Below are 16247 nucleotides of genomic sequence, written 5' to 3' on the forward strand. Positions count from 1 at the left end.
GATATAATTCCCTGTGCTATACAGTAGGGTCTCAATATTTATCCATTCTAAATGCAAGAGTTTGCATCAAACTCCCAGTCCATCCCACCCCCTACCCCCTCTGTCTTGGCATCCACAAGTCCGTTCTCTATGTGAGTCTGTTTCTGTTTTATAGATGGGTTCATTTGTGCCATATTTTAGGTTCCACATATAAATGATATAATGCGGTATTTGTCTTTCTCTTTCTCAATTACTTGTGGATAGGATGTTTGGTGCCATATTTCAAATGCAAGATTTTTATTTATTTTATTTTTGCTTTTTAGGGCTGTACCTATACTATATGGAAATTCCTAGGCTAGGGGTCGAATGAGAGCTGCAGCCTATGCCACAGCCACAGCAACAAGGGATCTGAACCACACCTGCTACCTACACCACAGCTCACAGCAATGCCAGATCCTTAACCCACTGAGTGCGGCCAGGGATCAAACCTGCATCCTCATGGTACAAGTCAGGTTCATTTCTGCTGAACCACAATGGGAACTCCATAAATGCAGGATTTTAAAAATGCAAATTCTATAATTTATATACACACAAAGAAGAAAAAATCCAAATATAACACTGAAGACAGTCATTGAAGTACAAGAGAACAAAAGAAGAAAGGGAAAAAAGGCCTACAAAAACAAACCCCAAACGTTTAAGAAAATAGAAATAAGAGCATACATGTCAATAACTATTTTAAATGTAAATGGACTAAATGCTCCAACCAAAAAACACAAAGTGACTTATTGGTGACAAAAAAAAAAAGGCCCATGTGCATGTTGTCTAGAAAGAGACTCACATCTGCTCTAGAAATATACACAGACTGAAAAGGAGAGTGATGGGAAAAAAGGTATTCCATGCGAATGGAAATCAAAAGAAATCCAGAGTAGCAATACTCTGAGCATGAAAAAATGACTTTAAAATAAAGACTCTTACAAGAGACAAAGAAGGACACTACATTAGATCATGGGATCAATCCCAGAAGATATAACAATTGTAAATACCTATACACCTAACATAGGATCATCTAAACTTGTTAGGCAAATATTAACAGACAGAAAATGAGAAAATGACAGTAACACAATAATATTATGGGACTTTAATACCCCTACTTACATCAATGTACAGATAAGACAGAAAATCAGTAAGGAAACACTGCATTAAATGACTTGTTAGACCATATAGACTTAATATATATTCTTATATGTAGAACATTCCATTCAAAATGAAGAGAATATACATTCTTCTCAAGTGCACATGAAACATTCTAGATCACATGCTTGGCCATAAAACAAACCTCAGTAAATTTAAGAAAATTGAAAATATATCAAGCATCTTTTCTGATAATCATGCTAATGAAACGAATTTTTAAAAAACTACAGAAAAACAGATATGTGGAGGCCAAACAATATGCTACTAAACAAATAATGGATACTGAAGAAATCAAAGAGGAATAAAAAAATACCCAGAGAAAAATGAAAAAGGAAACACAAAAATCCAAAATCTTCAAGATGCAACAAAAGCAGCTCTAAGAGGGTAGTGTACAGTACTATAAGCTTACCTCAGGAAAAAAGAAAAATATCAAAAAAACCCAACTTTTTTCATAGAGCTGTTTCTATGAAAAGGTAATCAAAATTGATAAATCTTTAGACAGACTCATCAAAAAGAAAGAGGGCCCAGATTAATAATATCAGGAACAAAAAATGAGAAGTTACAACCAACACCACAGAATTATAAAGGATTTAAAAAAAAATACCATGAACAACTATATGCCCATAAAATGGTCAACCCTGAAAAAATGAATAATTTATTAGAAAGGTACTATCTCCCAAGACTGAACAAGAAAGAAGTAGAAAATATGAAAAAACAATTACCTATAATGAAATTGGATCAATAATTAAGGAAAAAATTCCAACAAACATCCAGGACCATGTGCTGGTATAATTCAGGACAGCTGAACTATACCAGCATTTAGAGAGGAGTTAACACCTATCCTTCTCAAATTATTCCAAAATATTGCAGAGGGAGAAACACAAACTCATTCCATTAGATCAGCACCGCCCTGATATCAAAACATGAAAAATATCACACACATACACACACACACACACACACAAGAAAATTAAAGTTCTATATCACTGATAACCACAGATGCAAAAATCCTCAACAAAACATCAGGAAATCAAATCCTACAATACATTAAAAGGATCATACACCATGATCAAGTAGGTTTTATCCCAGGGATGTAAGGATATTTCAATATGCACGAGTCAATCAATGTGATACATCACATTAACAAATTTAAGAATAAAAATGATATGATCATCTCAATAGATGCAGAAAAACTTTTGACAAAATTCCACACTCATTTGTGATAAAAGCTTTCCAGAAAGTGGGCATAGAGGGAGTCTAACCCTATATGTAGAAAATCTTCAGGATGTTACAAGAAAACTATTAGAACTCACCAAAAATTCTGTAAAGTTGCAGGATACAATATTAATATACGGAAATCTGTTTCATTTCTACATATTATCAATGAAATATCAAAAAGAAAAATTAAGAAAGGAATTCCATTTACCATTCATTAAATAAAAACACCTAGGACTTAAACCTACAAGGCTGTGAAAGACCTCGTCCTCACAAGGCTATAAGACACCTATGAAAGAAATTAAAGACATCACAAACAGATGGAAAAATATCTTGTGTCCATGGGTTGGGAGAATTAATAATTTTAAATGACTCTTTTCCCCAGGGCCATCTACAGATTCAATGGCATCTCTAACCAAATAACAATGGGATTTTTCACAGAGCTAGAACAAATATTATTAAAATTTGTATGAGACACAAATGACCTCAAATAGCCAATATAATTTGAGAGCTAGAGGTATCATGTCCCTGGCTTAAGACTATGCTACAAAGCTACAGTAACTGAAAGAGCATGGTACTTATACAAAACATACACATAGATCAATCAAACAGAATAGAGAGTTCATAAATAAACCCTCACATTTATGGTGAATTAATCTATGACAAAGGAAGCAAGAATATACCAGGGAAAAAGGATAGTCTCTTCAATAAGTCACACCAGGAAATTTGGACATCTACATGTAAGAGAATGAAATTAGAGAGTGTTCTACTCTCTAACACCATACACAAAAATAAACTCAAAATGGATTAAAGACCTAAATCTAAGGCCAGATACTATAAAACTCCTAGAGGAAAATATAGGCAGAATGCTTTTTGACATAAATCACAGCAACATCTTTTTTTATCCACCTCCTAAAATAATGACAATAAAAACAAAAATAAACCATGTAAAATAATGAGAGTAGAATGTTTTCTAACAGCATATACAAAAATAAATTCAAAATGGATTAAAGACCTATATGTAATATTGAAAACCATAAAATTCCTAGATGAAAACATAGGCAGAAAACTCTTTGACATAAATTGTAGCAATATTTTTTGGATGTGTTTCCTAAGGCAGAAGAAAAAAAAGCAATAAAAAACAAGTGGTACCTAATCAAATTTAAAAGGTTTACACAGCAAAAGAAACCACAGACAAAACAAAGAGACAACAAAGTGAATGGGCGAAAACATTTGTAAATGATATGACTAATCAAGGGTTGATATCCAAAATGTAAAAACAGCTCGTACAACTCAACATCACAAAAACAAATAACCCAATTTAAAAATGAGCAGAATATCTGAATACACCTTATTCTCAAGAAGATGGACAGATGGCAAACAGACATATGAAAAAAGGCTCAACATCATTAATCATTAGAGAAATGCAAGTCAGGACAAAAATGAGATATCATCTCACCTCTTTCAGAATGGCTATCATCAAAAAGCCCCCAAGTAAAAACTGTTGGTGATGATGTGTAGAAAATGGAACCATAGCACAACACTGGTGGGAAGGTAAATTGGTACAGCCACTATAGGAAAAAATCTAAAAACAGAATTACCGTATGATCCAGCAATTCTACTCCTGGTATATATCCATGGATAAAGAAACTGGTAATTCAAAAATATATATGCATCCCCAATGTCTATAGCAGCATTATCTGCAATAGCCAAGATATAGAGGCAGCCTAAATGTCCATCAACAGATTACTGTATAAAGAAGATGTTTATAGGAGTTCTTGCTGTGCCACATCAGGTTAAGGAACCAACGTTTTCTCTGAGGTGGCAGAGGTTTGATCCCTGGGTCTAGCAAAGTAGGTTAAGGATCCAGTGTTGCTGCAGCTGTGGCAGAGGCCATAGATGTGGCTTGGATTCAACCCTTGCCAGTGAACTTCTCTGTGCCATGGTGTTGCCATAAAAGAAAAAAAAAGATATATATCTACACACACACACACACACACACACACACTGGACTACTACTTAGCCATTAAAAAGAATAAAATTTTGCCATTTGCAGCTACACTGAAGGACGTGAAAGGCATTATGTTAAGTGAAGTAAGACAGAGAAAGACAAATCCTGTATGTTATCACCTATATATGCAATATGAAAAATATAACAAAATAGTTATATCATAAAACATATAAAAGAAGCAGACTCATAAAAACAGAGAACAAGCTAGTGGTTACCAGTGGCATGAGTGAAGTGGTAAGGAGCAAAATAGGGGTAGAGAAGTAAGAGGTATAAATTATCAGGTATAAAGCTTAGCTTTATATATAAAGGATATACTGTATAGCACAAGAAATATGGCCAATATTTTATAATATCTAGAAAGTGCATGTAACCTTTAAAAATTGTGAATCATTTTGTTGCACACCTGAAATCTGTACAATAGTGTATATTAATTATACCAGTAAAAAGTAGTAAAATAGAATAAAACATATTATTTGCCCTTTTACTATGTTGATATTCTTATTGATGGTATAAAAGCAATATTAGGTAAAACTGCTGATGCCTTAACACAAATCAAAACAGTAGTATAAAATTGTATTAAGCTGTCATTTCTTCACTATTAGATACTCACAGTAAAATAAAATGTTTCATTTAATTATCTCTTTGAGGAAGGAGTAAAAATAATTTACAAAGTCTCATTCCTTGAATGCATATTTTTTTATTATTCTGCGTGATGAAAGGAAAAATACCCATAAGACATTTCTGTAGCAGATTAAAATATAATGGGAGCACTAAGGAAAGACATCTGTGTCATTGCGTTGTGAGGTGAACTGGCCACTTTTTCATGGAATAATATTTCTACCTGAAAGGATGACAATCTGGCAGACATTTTCTTACAAATTAATAAAGTGATGTCATTTCAAGGAAAAGAACTATTTGTTGTCAATGACAAAATTTGAGGTTTCTGGTGAAAAGTAGAAAAATTTAAAAACTTGTATCCACTGTTGTATGACATATTTCCAATTCTCACAAACTATTCTGATGATATCATGTTGATGTTTTTAAATGCAAAACCCTGATAATATATGATAAATGCATCATAACTTGGAAGGTATGTATCAATGAACTGATCTTCTCTAAATATTCAAAATATAATGTGACAAATTTGTGTATGGTTAAATCTCCATTCAATTGGAAAGACACACCAATGGATATTATTTTAACAGATTAAGAAATGTTCACTAACATGCTTTCAGTTTCCAAAATTCAACTAATTGTTGGTAAATAATCACTAGTTGAGTTTTAGTGAAGAACAAAAAGGAAAACCTAAATTTGTTTAAAAGGCTACCAAAAAATGTCACTTTTTTTCAACTCTATGTCTGTGTGAGGCCACATTTTTTTCAGATATGATGAGCCAAGCAACATAATACAAAAGAGTGAATGCAGAGTCAGATACACAGTCTCTAAAGAGAATACTTAGTTGTTTCAATTAAACAATTTTTCAAAATGTAAAACAAGCCACCCTTCTATTTTTTTATTTTGAAAATAGGGTTTTTTCCTCCACCAAAATATCACATATCTCAACATGTAATGATCTTATTGTTGACACATTTAAATAATTTGATAAATATCTTCTAAATCTCTCAGTTTTAATTTCCAAATATGGTAAATATTAATAGATATAACCGACTATTAACTAAAGTTCTTTGGGGTATTCAATAATTTTTAAGAATGTAAAGAAATTCTGAGACCAGCATTTGGGAAACACTTGCTTTGAACCACAGAATAATAAGGAAGAGGATAGGAAATGCTTCCATTTTTTTATGGCTTTGATTCTAAGTAATTTGGGCTAAGATTATAAAAAGGGCAGAGAGTGGTAAACCTGATATCAGACATAATTTGTCCCCTCTTCACTAAGATCTAAAGACCCTACCACATATTCATTCAAATGTCCATTTTTTTGGAGAAAAACCATTTAATTCCATTATACATGTTACAATGCATAATAATGGCTTTAGTTGAGAAGGAATAAAAATTGTATCAATACCATCAGATTGTAGGGAAGGTATTAAAGATAATAATGCTCACACTTTGACAAGTAAGGTAAATAACGAGAGGTTTCTCTCAATAACAGAAACATTAGAACTTACCTGCATAAAGAAATACCATGGCTTGGGCACACCATACTTTCCTGGAAAGACAGCATCTATATACCAGGCCAGAAGGCCATACAAGAAAGCATCAAATAAAAGCATTCCCATAATATGAGCAAAAACGAAGTTATCATCTGGGTTCACCGGTGACAGTATGTTATTCCACCTAACACCACGACCTGAAATATAATAGCAGATAGTTATGTCATGTGCCCAGCTACGACTAGAACAAAGTTACCCATCTCCTTTAAAATTGAATATTGAAGAAAAATGCATTGGTATTCTCTGGAGATGGATACTACCTATTTACTATTTTCTGATATTTTAAAATTTAGGTTGTCCATAAGGATAATGAAGTAATGCAAAGTGCCTCTACCTAGATCCAAACCCAACTAAAGGTTAGTAGATGACTGAAACAAAAAATAAGCCATCACCAGAGGTCCATAAAATAAGCCTTTAAGGCTTTAAGCAGTAAGCAGACCTATTGTTTGAGATGGTGGCCTTATCTCTCCATTTTCTCTTGTGTTAATTTCCACTGAAATAACCAATAAGAAATATAAATTTGGAAACTATTCATCAATATAAAAAATAAGTTTCAACTTCCAGTTCCTGGTCTGAAATGCAAGCAATTTAGAATTCACCACTCAGTGCTAACAACAAGCAGGAAGCTGAACTGAAAAATCAATTCAGATTCACCAGATAAGTGAGATCACAGGGCAACCCACTGCCCCCTCAAACTGGAGAGGCCAGATATGCAAATACAAAGAACTGCAATTTAATGGAACAGAAACCCTGAGCAGAAACCTCTAAGCAATCCTGGGGTGTAAAAGCCTAAACAGCAATTGACAAATCACTGGGGCCCATTGTGGACAAGTCTGAAGAGTTAAAAACTTCAGGAGGATCAAGTCACAGGGAACTTGTGAGTTCATGTTTTTGAGTTTACCTCACAAAATATCCCCATCAGTTTCTCACAGTAAATATGAGAGAAAAATCCCTCCATGCTTCCAGGAGGGAAAGGAGAAAAGGAACCATTTTGAAATATGCCAAAGCCATTTTGCTCTTAATCAGCCTGCCTCATAATAAACTATTTTTCCAGAGCCTTATTTTCCTAAGGGAAGGGAATACCCATGTCCAGGTCACTCTAGTCATCCTGTCCCTCTAAGAGGAAAAACTGAGAAGCACTGATGAGTTCATGTTTCAGGGACATAAGCTCATCAAAAGACTGAGACCTAATCATAGAAATATAGAATGCTGCCTCTCTCCTGTACACTTTACATCTACATTACTAACAGCTTATTAATTGTACTTTCTTTTGCCTAGAACCTTATGTCCACATTTTAACAAAAATTTGTAAGGCATACTGAAAGGGAAAGAACACAGTTTGAAGAAATTGAAGAAATAACAGAATCAGATTCTGATATGGCAAAGATGTGGGAAATATCAGACCAGGAATTTTAAAAAACTATGATTAACATGATAGGGGGTTTCATGGAAATAGAACACAACATTCAAGAACAGATGGATAATGTATCAGAGAGATAGACAGTCTTTAAGAAGAATCATTACAATGAGATCCTGCTGAGTAGCACTGAGAACTATGTCTAGATACTTACATTGCAACAGAACAAAGGGTGGGAAAAAAATGCATACATGTAAGTGTACCTTGGCCCCTGTGCTGTACAGCGGAAAAAATTAAAAAATTAATTTTAAAAAAATTAAAAAATAAATGCTAGAGTCACTGGCATGGCTGCATAGGAGACTGATGGGGCAAATGATGGACAGGAAGGTAAGAGAAAAGCCTAAGAAGCCACAGCTAGCTAAAGCCTCTGGAGCGATAGGACAAAGTACCAGCTGCAAGGCTGAGAAGTGATCAGCTCAAAGAGAAACTGCAGACTTTCAATAAAGCCTATAAAAAATCTCCAAGTTTGGGTTTTGTAGTCAGGCAACAGAGAAAGAAAGCATCAACTTATTTACCAAATTTATTTCGAGTATGCCTGAACTAACAAAACTGTTCCAACTCTTGCTCCAAAAATCCTTTCAGTGGCAGCAGCTTTTAATGAAGATGAAGATAGCAAATCCGAAGAAATGCCTCCTGAAACAAAGACAGGGATGAAAAATACCAACGTCAGCAGGACCAACTCTTTCAACAAAGGAAAGCATGGGTTTTCTGATAATAAGAAACTTTGGTAGTGAAATATAAAATCTTATCTTGGAAATGTCTATGACGAAGACCTGTGAAATGACCTATTTTGAAATCAAGGTGTGAGATAGATGAAAAGTTAAAATGAGCGGTTTGTTTTTTAAAAAATTGCATTCAACTATCTTTGGAGACACTCTTTTTTTTTTAAGTTGTATTAACACTAACACAGGAGAGCTTGAAATTAGAGGTAATTTGTGTTTTATATACATATTTAAAGACATTTGCTAATTTTGTGGTTTCATGTGATTAGTTCCCAAAGGTTACAGATAATAAATAAATCAGAAATGGTACCTTTTTAAGAATCGCATATTTTTTAGACACAACTGATTTGCACACTAAGTAGGAGCAAAAAGCTATTGTCCATTTAAAACTATAAGCAATTACTTTTTACCTTAACTCTCTCATTACCTAAACTATCTGGCTTCTAGGAACTGCCTTATAGGGAAGGAGTAGCATATTGAGAGGAAAATGCTACTAGACTATTGACTAAAAATAAATTTAGATAAAAATAAAATAAATTTAGATAAAATTTAAATTAAAATGCTTTTTATAAGCATTTTTTTGTGTGTGTTTCAAAGTCACCATAAAGCAGGTACTGCATTGCTATCAGTGGATACAAATGCTTAGCTCTTTTAAAAATACATTTTAAAATTTTATGTAAACTATTGAGTATGTGAAATAGTTCACTTCACCATAATGAGTCATGTCTACTTGCATTAGTCTTCAAAGAACAATCACTTCCTACCAAGCAAATCAGCATTTTGAATGTGCTTCCCTTTATACTGTTATTAGAACTTGAGGCAAATCATAAGGGAGCTGTTTCTTTTAAAATACAATCTACTACCAAAATTTTCAATATACATATTGTCTAACATTTGGCTGCTTTTAATTTTTAAAAGGTACAAACACCCCAAAAATTACACTGTATGAAAATGGAAAATAAGAAGATACATTTTTTGTAACATCACCAAAGTATTTGCTAAAGCATTTACTAACTTGTGAAATACAAATGAATTGATCTTAATATAGAATTTCTTATTAATACTATGATATGGTGTGTCTTAAGTGGATACATTGAAAAATAGCCTCTCAAAACAATGAACTCTCAAAACATTTTCTACATTTTGCACAGGAGGAAAGCAAATACAACTTCAAATATTTAAATTTGTTTCATTTCCTTGATTAATGCTTTATAGTTCTCAGCATATAAGTCTTTCACCTCCTTGGTCAGGTGTATTCTGAGGTATTTGATTTTTTGGGGTGCAATTTTAAAAGGTATTGGATTTTTGTATTCCTTTTCTAATATTTCATTGTTAGTATACAGAAATGTGACTGACTTCTGAATGTTAATCTTATATCCTGCTGCTTTGCCGAATTTGTTGATCAGTTCAAGTAGTTTTTGGGTTGAGTCCTTAGAGTTTTCTATATATAGTATCATGTTGTCTGCATACAGTGACAGTTTTACCTCTTCTCTTCCTATTTGGATGCCTTTTATTTCTTTTGCTTGTCTGATTGCTGTGGCTAGGACTTCCAGTACTATGTTAAATAACAGTGGTGAGAGTGGGCATCCCTGTCTTGTTCCAGATTTTAGTGGGAAGGCTTTCCAGCTTTCCTCCATTGAGTATTACATTTTCATAAATGGCTTTGATTATGTTAAGGAATGTTCCCTCTATACCCACTTGGGTAAGAGTTTTTATCATGAATGGATGTTGGACTTTGTCAAATGCTTTTTCTGCATCTATTGAGATAATCATGTGGTTTTTGACTTTTCTTTTGTTAATGTGGTATATGACATTGATTGATTTGCATATGTTGAACCATCCTTGTGAACGTGGGATGAATCCCACCTGGTCGTGCTGTATGATCTTTTTGATATGTTGTTGGATTCGGTTGGCTAAAACTTTGTTGAGAATTTTTGCATCCATATTCATCAAAGATATTGGCCGATAGTTTTCTTTTTTGGTGGTATCTTTGTCTGGTTTTGGAATTAGAGTGATGGTGGCAGAACAGAATGTCTTTGGGAGTGTTCCTTCTTCAGCCTTTTGAGAAAGTTTAAGGAGGATGGGTATAAGTTCCTCTTTGGATGTTTGGTAGAATTCCCCTGTGATGCCATCTGGTCCTGGACTTCTATTTGTAGGGAGTGTTTTTATGACATATTTAATTTCATTTCTAGTGATCAGTGTGTTCAGTTGATATATTTCTTCTTTATTCAGTTTTGGTAGGCTGTAAGATTCTAGAAAGTTGTCCATTTCTTCTAGGTTGTCAAATTTGTTGGCAATAATTGTTGATAGTATTCTCTCATGGTTTTTTGTATTTCTGTGGTATCCATTGTGATTTATCCTTTTTCATTATTTTATTTGGTTTTTTCTCTCTTCTTCTTGGTGAGTCTAGCCAGAGGTTTGTCGATTTTGTTTACATTTTCAAAGAACCACTTCTTGGTTTTGTTGATTTTTCTATCATTTTTTGAATCTCTATTTTATTGATTTCCTCTTTGATCTTTATGATTTCCTTCCTCCTGCTGACTTTAGGTTTTGTTTGTTCTTCTTTTTCTAATTCATTTAGGTGGTAGGTTGTCAACATTAATCAAGGAAATTAAAGAAGATGTAAAGAAATGGAAAGATATTCCATGTTCCTGGGTTGGAAAAATTAATATCATAAAAATGGCCATACTACCCAAAGCAATCTGTAGATTCAATGCAATCCCTATCAAATTATCCATGACATTTTTCACAGAACCAGAACAAACATCCCCAAAATTTATATGGAACCACAAAAGACCCAGAATTGCCAAAGCAATCCTGAGGAACAAAAGCCATACAGGAGGCATAACTCTCCCAGACTTCAAGCAATATTACAAAGCCATAGTAATCAAGACAGTGTGGTACTGGTACAAAAAACAGACATACAGCCCAATGGAACAGAATAGAGAACCCAGAAATAAACCCAGACACCTATGGTCAATTAATCTTTGCCAAAGTTGGCAAGAATATAAAATAGGAAAAAGACAGTCTTTTTAGCAGTTGGTGCTGGGAAAACTGGACGGCCACATGTAAATCAATAAAACTAGAACAAACACTCGTGCCATGCACAAAAATAAACTCAAAATGGCTGAAAGACAAATGTAAGACAAGACACCATCAAACTCCCAGAAGAGAACATAGGCCAAATATTCTCTGACATCAACCTTATGAATATTTTCTCAGGTCAGTCCCCCAAGGCAACAGAAATAAAAGAAAAAATAAACCAATGGGAACTAATCAAACTGACAAGGTTTTGCACAGCAGAGGAAACCATAAAAAAAAGACAGTTTACAGAATGGGAGAAAATAGTTTCAAATGATGCAACTGACAAGGGCTTAATCTCTATAATATACAACTTATACAACTCAACAGCAAAAAAACCAAACAACCCAACTGAAAAATGGGCAAAAGCCCTGAATAGACATTTCTCCAGGGAAGATATACAGAGGGCCAACAAGCACATGAAAAAATGCTCAACATCACTGATTATTAGAGAAATCAAATCAAAACTACTATGAGGTACCACCTCACACCAGTCAGAATGGTCATCATTAATAAGTCCACAAGCAGCAAATGCTGGAGAGGGTGTGGAGAAAAGAGAGCTCTTCTGCACTGTTGGTGGGAATGTAAGCTGGTACAACCACTGTGGAAAACAGTATGGAGGTACCTTTGAAAACCAAACATAGAACTACCATATGACCCAGCAATCCCACTCTTAGGCATATATCTGGACACAACTCTCCTTGAAAAAAACACATGCACCTGCATGTTCATTGCAGCACTATTCACAATAGCCAAGACATAAAATCAACCAAAATGTCCATTGACAGATGACTGGATTAGGAACATGTGGTATATATTCACAATGGAATACTACTCAGCCATAAAAAAGAACAAAATAATGCCATTGGCAGCAACATGGATGGAACTAGAGACTCTCATACTGAGTGAAGTGAGTCAGAAAGAGAAAGACAAATACTATATGATGTAACTCATATCTGGAATCTAATATATGGCACAAATGAACCTTTCTGTAGAAGAGAAAATCATGGACAGGGAGAACAGACTTGTGGTTGCCAAGGGAGAGGGTAAGGGAGTAGGATGCTCTGGGAATTTGCGGTTAATAGATGCAAACTATTGCCTTTGGAATGGATAAGCCATGAGATCCTGCTCATGATGGAACATGACAATGTGAGAAAAAAAATGTATACATGAATGTATGACTGGGTAACCCTGCTGTACAGTAGAAAATCAACATAACACTGTCAACCAGCCATAATGGAAAAAATAAAAATCATTATTAAAAAAAAGAAAGAAACAAATGCACCTACCCATATTTCAAATGAATACCATAACTACACCGAATGAAGTAAGAAATGCTAATCCAAGTGATTTCTGAACACAGTATTTTGACTACCTAGCTCAAACTAAATGTAAAAAGAAGTACAAACAATTACCACAGTTAATAGGTAAATTGTTTACAGTGGTATGGATTAGCAGGTCCATAACCATTTTGGGAATTATAAAACTGAGCAACTGAATGATTATATTGACAATGGTGGGGGCCAGGTTTCTCAATGTTGGAAAGGTAAAAAAAAAATATATGGAATGGGAGAAAGTTAGGAAGAATTTACCAACAGGTGTGACAATTAAGAACCAGAAATATTCCCAGGCACTGCCACCATCCCCTAGGTGACAAAATTGTCTCCAGATGAGACCACTGATATAAAGACATGAAAATAAATAAATATTTACATGTATATAGTATACATATATAATGCACAGATATCTTATGATAAAAATACTACAAGCCAGGAAAAATATTTAAGAAACACTAAGGTCATCTCTCACTTACTATCACACTCACTTCATTGCCAAACTAGACCACCTGTCTTTTTTCCCTGGTAATCAAATCATCAAAATAAGTTTTACAAAGAAAAGACTCACGCTTCATTTCCATCTTGCTTATAAAATCAATTCCCAAAGCTACAGCAATATTTGAACTGAGACAGGACACCAGCTTCTCTGTGAGGTTCAACTGTGCATACATGATAGAAACTACTGAAAATGGAAAGAAGGTGAAAAAATAGAGGAAACCTCCAACAGAAACAGCCAATGTAGCTGAAAAGTAAGAAGAAAATACAGTCAGTTTACATAAGCTACAAAAGCTTAAAGTATAAGTACTTCCATTTTACTACATAATAATTCCAAAATGTAAACTCTGAAAAAGAAGAGAAATTGTCTTTTTCATCATTGTATCACTATCATCTAAGCAGTGCTTAATAGAGAATAGATGTTTAATAAATATTTTGCAGAATAGAAAATATATGTTTAATAAGTATTTTTGCAGAACCAGCTATAATGGAAAAAATAAAAAGCATTCTTAAAATAAATAAATAAACATTTTTGCTTGCTTAAATAAATGAATGAATAGTATTAGGAAGAAACTTTTCTGGAATTTACCCTTTCTTATGCAATGGTTGTGGATATTTACTCATTTAAAGATTGATTATCTGGGAGTTTCCTGTCGTGGCACAGTGGTTAACTAATCTGACTAGGAACCATGAGGTTGTGGGTTCGATCCCTGGCCTTGGTCAGTGGGTTAAAGATCCGGCGTTGCCATGAGCTGTGGTGTAGGTTGCAGACGCGGCTCGGATCCCGCGTTGCTGTGGCTCTGGTGTAGGTCGGGGGCTACAGCTCCGATTGGACCCCTAGCCTGGGAACCTCCATATGCCACAGGAGCGGCCCAAAGAAATAGCAAAAAGACAAATAATAATAATAATAATAATAATAATAATAATAATAATAAAAGATTGACTATCCCTACATTTATAAAAACTTGCTTTTTCATTTTCATTTATGACCAGTTAGCTTAACAACCTCTAGCTGTACAATACCAGTAGTCATATCATATGAACATACTTATATTGTTACCACTTATTTGGAATTTTGGTAGGTGAGAACTGAAAAAATTAACAATGGGTTTATAAATACTTCCAGACATTTATGTTTCATTTATTTATGATACTTCCTAAAGGTAAACATTAAAATAAGGCAATAAGTCATCATCATAGATAAGCATCTGGATTAGAGTGCTATATATCATAGGAACTACATTATTTGAGATCAGCTCTCTCAATGACAACAGAAAAAAAAATAGATAAGTTATTTTTGTTTTGAAGCATGAGAGAGCTACCATGCAAGAATAACTGGTCAGGCCAATATCAAGATAAGAAGAGAAGTGAAGAAAGACAAATCTAGAATTTGGGAGTAATTTTCATTCTGAAGCATTTACAAAATCTAATCTGTAGTTTAGAGGTTTGAGATACTGAGTAGAGATTTTGGCAATGTCAAAGGCTTACGGAAACAAAACAAATTTGAGATGCACTAAAGGAAAGAAGTAGACCTGTATCATTAATACCTCAACCTTTTATTTAAAGGCCCTGAAAGGCTACATCTAGAATACAGGTAAATTGACTGAAAGAGGTATCTTTTCATCACCTCCAACCATACTGGATTAAGATGACCTACCCTTAATCTGGGGATGCTAGTGCCTCTAACCTAGACGACTGACAGAACTAAATGTAAATCTTCTCTACCAGAAAAAAATAGCCATTCAAAGACCAAAATCATTTTATATGCAATGTTTTGCATTAAATAAAAATTACTAGGAATGCTAGGTATTATGGGCTGAATTGTGTTGAAGCCCTAACCAATGACTGTATTTGGAGAGACAGTCTTTAGAAGGGTGACTAAGTTAAATGAGACTGGATCACCATTCCAGACAGAACTCTGTGACTGTTTTTTAAAAGCCACATAAAACACTCCTCAGAAGGATTGTGAAAATGTAGACTTGTTCTAGGTGATCTGCTGGTTTAGAGGGAGAAAATCAAGAGTGTACATTTAATGAACCATCACCCTATGCTCTCATTTTTCTCTCACATTTCAGAGGAGAAGCTAAACTATATCAGAAGCTCCTTCACAGAGTTCTTTTGTGTCTGCCCCCTAGTGTTTTTATTTTGGGGGGATGGGGTAAAAATTGTGATCACAGAAAGGAAGATAAAATGACTGTCAAGAAGGATAAGGAAACAGGCATTTTTTAACAGGTTAAATGAGGCCTTTAGGGTGGGTACAAATTGAATATGACAACACCATGATCTTGGACTTCTGGTCTCAGATCTGTTGCTTAAGCCACCTAGTCTGTGGTATTTTGTTACGGCAACCCTGGAAAACTAATACACCTGGTGACAAAACACACAACCCAATACCAAGAACGAAAGACAGGCACTAGAAAGACAACAACGGTTTTTAATGCTATCAGATACAGATGCTAAAATCACTATGATTCACACAAGAATAAAACTACATGGGAATATGGAGGATTTCAAGAAAAACGTGAAAGTGTAAAAAAGAAACACAATATCAAACACAAAATAAATATAGTAACTGGAATTCATAATTAAAAGTTGGACTTAATAGAAGATTAGACAAGATGAATA

General features: G+C 34.2%; 1 protein-coding gene across 1 annotated transcript in view; it reads right to left on the reverse strand.

The window, feature by feature from the left end:
- LOC125128405 (phospholipid-transporting ATPase ABCA3-like) overlaps positions 1 to 16247 on the reverse strand; it is a 195777-nt gene that overhangs the window by 127231 nt on the left and 52299 nt on the right. Inside the window, exons 8-9 of the mRNA XM_047782760.1 lie at positions 13696 to 13869; positions 6526 to 6707 (exon numbers count right to left, since the gene is read on the reverse strand). Coding sequence (XP_047638716.1) covers positions 6526 to 6707; positions 13696 to 13869 — 356 coding nt within the window. The remainder of the gene's footprint in view (positions 1 to 6525; positions 6708 to 13695; positions 13870 to 16247) is intronic.

This window comes from Phacochoerus africanus, chromosome 5, assembly GCF_016906955.1.
Source record: "Phacochoerus africanus isolate WHEZ1 chromosome 5, ROS_Pafr_v1, whole genome shotgun sequence".
In the NCBI taxonomy this organism is placed as follows: domain Eukaryota; kingdom Metazoa; phylum Chordata; class Mammalia; order Artiodactyla; family Suidae; genus Phacochoerus; species Phacochoerus africanus.